The sequence below is a fragment of the Eriocheir sinensis genome, chromosome 16 (assembly GCF_024679095.1).
Source record: "Eriocheir sinensis breed Jianghai 21 chromosome 16, ASM2467909v1, whole genome shotgun sequence".
NCBI lineage: Eukaryota > Metazoa > Arthropoda > Malacostraca > Decapoda > Varunidae > Eriocheir > Eriocheir sinensis.
Window position 1 is genome coordinate 22,058,513 of NC_066524.1, and position 5,171 is coordinate 22,063,683.

Genomic DNA, 5,171 nt, shown 5'->3' on the forward strand with positions numbered 1-5,171 from the left:
GCGTGTTAGAGCCAAGCGTGGAAGTGTTGGGTTTCTGGCCTGCATGGTCGGGTATCCTGTGCGAAGCCTCTAATGAGTTCCTCGGGGTAACTTCTCATTAGTAGGTCCTTGAGAAAGTGAGGTTGTGTCAGCGTAAGAAGGGGGGTGGGGGTACTGCACGTATGTGTGTGTGTGTGTGTGTGTGTGTGTGTGTGTGTGTGTGTGTGTGTTTTCCGTTCTGCCTCCAAACCTCCTGCTCCTCCTCTTCATCCTCTAAGTCAACCCGTGTTTTCAGTTATCGTGGATGAGAGAGGAATTCAATGGCCTGCTGTCAGCGCTGCCCGACGGCCTAACAGTGAGAGGTCTGAATACTACTACCAAGAACTCGATTATAAGCAGCAATGAGGTTAGTAGTACGTAGTAGTAGTAGTAGTAGTAGTAATAGTAGTTGTAGCAATAGTAATAATAATAGTAGTAGTAGTAGTAGTAGTACCAATAGCAGTAGTAGTAGTAGTAGTAGTAGTAGTAGTAGTAGTAGTAGTAGTAGTAGTAGTAGTAGTAGTAGTAGTATCAATAGTAGTAGTAGTAGTAGTAGTAGTAGTTAGTAATAGTAGTAGTAGTAGAAGTAGTAATAGTAGTGGTAGCAATAAGAGTAGTAGCAATAGTAATAGTAATAGTAGTAGTAGTAGTAGTAGTAGTAGTAGTAGTAGTAGTAGTAGTAGTAGTAGTAGTAGTAGTAGTAGTAGTAGTAGTACCAATAGTAGTAGTAGTAGTAGTAGTAGTAGTAGTAGTAGTAGTAGTAGTAGTACCAATAGTAGTAGTAGTAGTAGTAGTAGTAGTAGTAGTAATAACAGTAGTAATAACAGTAGTAGTAGTAGGGCTAATAGTAGTAGTAGTAGTAGTAGTAATAGTAGTGGTAGCAATATGAGTAGTAGTAATAGTAGTAGTAGTAGTAGTAGTCCAGGCAGCCTAGGCAGCATTTACGTACGGTGTCAAGCATAAATGGAACTACCTCATGAGGACAGTTCCTGATGTTGCTCCGTTACTAAAACCTCTGGAAGATGCTATCAGAAACACCTTCATACCGGCGATAGCAAATGGGAGATGTCCCAGCGACCAGGAGAGAAGGTTGCTGGAGTTTCCGCCAAGAATGGGTGGGCTCGGCATCACCAACCCGCAAAATCTGGCTGAGTCTGAATTCGGGAACTCAATCCGAATCACAGCCTCCTTGACCGAATATATTACCAATCAAACTGAAAGGGGAGAAGACAACCCTCAAGATATTAGGTCACTAAGGAATGAAATCTCCATAAACAGAGAAGAAAAACAGAGAGACACTCTGAGTGACCTAATGAGAAAACTCCCAGAAGACACAAGGAGGAGGACAGATATTGCACAGGAAGTGGGCGCTTCAAGCTGGCTAACCACACTACCTATCAGGGCAAAAGGCTTCAACTTAAACAAAAAAGAATTCACTGATGCCCTTGCCCTCAGGTATGGCTGGCCAGTGGATGGGCTCTCAAACATGTGTAACTGTGGCTCACCCTTCAACCAAAATCATGCCAAGACATGCAAGAGAGGAGGTTTCGTCTGCATGAGACATGATGAAGTAAGAGACGTAACAGCTCAAATGCTGAAAGAAGTCTGCCACGACATGACTGGAACCCATGCTGCTCCCTCTGCAAGGCGAACACCTCGCCAGACGCACCACTAATGTTTCGAACGAAGCACGAGTGGATGTTAGCGCCAGAGGGTTTTGGACTCGTGGACAAAGGGCATATTTTGACATAAGGATCTTTGATCCCATGGCCCATTGCCACAGAGACCTGACCCTTGATGCAGCCCACAGAAGAAACGAACAAGAGAAGAACAGAGCATGTGAAGAAAGAATACAGAATGTGGACCAGGGCTCCTTCACCCCGGTAGTATTCACGACGTCAGGAGGGATGGGACCAAGGGCGCAGAGCTTCTACGCAAGACTCGCCGAAACACTGGCGGATAAGAAACAGCAGCCAAGAAGCAGTGTGGTCGCCTGGATGAGATGCAGGCTGTCCTCCCTCCTGAGGTCAGCCTTGGTCTGCCTGAGAGGAACCAGGTCACCTGCACCCAAAACCACCCGCATTGCCGACCTGGACTTTGAGGCGACGGTGGTTGATAGTCGTATCAACCACAAGCTCTGTTAGCTTAAAAATAATATGTTTAATTAGGTTTGTAATATTAAATAAAGATGGTTGTCGGCCACAGTCATTGGCGGGGTGGGGCCAATGAATTGCTTTGTGAAAGGATATGAGAGAATATACCGCTCACAACGCAACTCTAATAGATGGAGGCCCATAGTAGTAGTAGTAATAACAGTAGTAGTAATAGTAGGGCTAATAGTAGTAGTAGTAGTAGTAGTAGTAGTAGTAGTAGTAGTAGTAGTAGTAGTAGTAGTAGTAGTAGTAGTAGTAGTACAAGTAGTAGTAGTAGTAGTAGTAGTAGTAGTAATAGTAGTAGTAGTAGTAGTAGTAGTAGTAGTAGTAGTAGTAGTAGTAGTAGTAGTAGTAGTAGTAGTAGTAGCAGTAGTAGTAGTAGTAGTAGTAGTAGTAGTAGTAGTAGTAGTAGTAGTAGTAGTAGTAGTAGTAGTAGTAGTAGTAGTAGTAGCAGTAGTAGTAGTAGTAGTAGTAGTAGCAGTAGTAGTAGTAGTAGTAGTAGTAGTAGTAGTAGTAGTAGTAGTAGTAGTAGTAGTAGTAGTAGTAGTAGCAGCAGCAGCAGCAGTAGTAGTAGTAGTAGTAGTAGTAGTATTACATAAGAACATAAGAACATAAGAACGCAGGAGTCTACAAGAGGCCGGTAGGCCTGTACGAGGCAGCTCCTTTGACCCTAAGCTCCCGTGTATCTAACCCCACCTAATATCGCTGTCCATGAATTTATCTAGTCTATTTTTGAATGTGACAATTGTATTGGCACTCACCACATGACTGCTAAGCCTATTCCACTCATCCACCACCCTGTTAGTAAACCAATTTTTGCCTATGTCCCTGTTGAATCTGAATTTATCCAGTAGTAGTTGTAGTAGTCTCAGTAGTGGTAGTATTGCAGTAAAAGTTTTATTTTGTTATTTATTGAAGTCGTAGTACACGTCAACCTATATTATACTTCATATTATTTCAAATTACACGTTTAGCTTGATACTAATTCATTTCTGTTTGTCAGGCCGCTGCGGACGAGAAGGGGAGCACACCAAGGGACAGTGGACCTTCTGCTCTCCTACAGAAGGTCAAGAATGCAATGCAGCCACTAAGAGACGATTTGGACTCTTCTGTCACCGCATTAGAACATATTGTGAGTGTTCTGCTCTGCTTAACTCTTGATATATTATTCTCTCTCTCTCTCTCTCTCTCTCTCTCTCTCTCTCTCTCTCTCTCTCTCTCTCAGTATAATATATCTATCTATGTATTTCTCCTATTTATCTATTTATCCATCTATCTTTCTGTCTTAAAATCACTAAATATATTGGAAACTTTTCCTCTTCGATTATTATTTTCTCACAACCGCTTCTATACTGACAGAGGACAGCCCCGCAAGCGCCGAGTCCCCCAAAGGAAGGCGTACAGCTGGAAGAGAGGGTGAAGGCGACAGAATCTGGACTCGGGGAAGTCAGGGCATCCTCCATACAGCTCCTGGAGGCACTGGAGACCCTGGAGACACAAGTGGAGAGAGGCGTCGCTGAGGTCAGACAGGAGGTGGCCAAGCTGGAGTACAAAGTGACGGCTCTGCAAGACTGTGCCAATGATTCAGAAGTGCCAAGCAACAGAGCAGCAATTAAGGCTCTTTTAAACCATATGGATCAAATTGAAAATAGACTAAGTGCCATTCAAGATATCGGGAAGATGACTAAAGTGCCTAGTTTTCACAGGAAATCAGATTTCATACACTTACAAGCCTGATAAACGAGTTGGCACTTTTAGTCATCATTAGGAACGGTAGCCTAGCCTTTCTTAAGCTTGAGGAGACACTGAAAACTCGATGGTCTAGAACGAGGGATTAAGGTCGAGTTCAATAGTGGGTCCCCGCGTACTAAGGCAGCATCAAACGGTTTTCACGTGACCCTGGAGGTGGGGCAGAGGAGTGACCTAATAGGTAAACACAGCTGCCGCCCCCAGGTAGGATGGCGGACCACCACATCAAGGCCACCCAATCAGGCTTGCAGGCGACCCCTTACGAGAGGCAGACGCAATCCTAGCCGGACCAGGAAGATGGTAGGACACAGCAGGAGGTGCAGAGGAGGGATCATATGGAGGTGATAGTATCCCAATATTATGTTCGGCTGTTTTCATTTGGGTCATTGAGTTAAACATTCCATTGTTGGTGAAGGCGGGCGTCATAAACGGTCTGGAAGTACTTACTGTGATTCCAACATTGACAGAGGAAGGGGAAATAGGGATCCTTCCCCCGTCTTATCGCCCACCCCCTCCCAAGCCGTAGTGCGACCCCTCCCCCCAAGACATATAGTGCGGTGAAGCTGCCTATTGAAACCCCTAAAGGAGAGTCAGTTAAGAAGAAGGAGGAGGAGGAGGAAGGCATAGTAAGAACATGTTTTGGTCATAGCTTGCTAGTCAAAAGAAAACAAAGAAATTATAAATATTTTGCAGTGCATGTGTGTGTGTGTCTGTGTGTGTGTGTGTGTGTGTGTGTGTGTATAAAGGAAAGACAGGAAAAAATGGGAATTGTAAAAGAGACAGAAGTAAAGAATGAAGGGAAGAAATGAACAAAAAGAAAGAAGGAAAGAAAAAAAGTGACATTTTAATAGAAAAGGGAAGGAATAATTAACACACACACACACACACACACACATTATAACATGTATGTGTTTGTTTGCATGTGTGTGTGTGTGTGTGTGTGTGTGTGTGTACATAATGTATAGCAGAGTTCAAGCAGCTTCCTGTATATATTTTTTTTTGTGTTAAATAAAAGCTATTTTCAAAAGTGCTGATTGATTAAGTACTTTCCTGAAGAGAGGCCTTGGTAGGGGGGGGGTTGTAGTAGTAGTAGTAGTAGGAGGAGGAGGAGGAGGAGGAGGACGAGTTGTTGTTGTTGTTGTTGTTGTTGTTGTAGTAGTAGTAGTAGTAGTAGTAGTGGGGCCAATGAATTGCTTTGTGAAAGGATATGAGAAAATATACCGCTCACAACGCAACTCTAATAGATGGAGG

At 43.6% G+C, this 5,171-nt stretch overlaps 1 protein-coding gene across 1 annotated transcript in view; it reads left to right on the forward strand.

Moving 5' to 3' along the window:
* Positions 1 to 4,949, forward strand: part of LOC126999581 (uncharacterized) — a 10,339-nt gene extending 5,390 nt beyond the window's left edge. The window contains exons 4-6 of the mRNA XM_050862372.1: positions 275 to 385; positions 3,175 to 3,303; positions 3,531 to 4,949. Coding sequence (XP_050718329.1) covers positions 275 to 385; positions 3,175 to 3,303; positions 3,531 to 3,908 — 618 coding nt within the window. The 3' untranslated portion in view covers positions 3,909 to 4,949. The remainder of the gene's footprint in view (positions 1 to 274; positions 386 to 3,174; positions 3,304 to 3,530) is intronic.
* Positions 4,950 to 5,171: the final 222 nt, after the last annotated feature.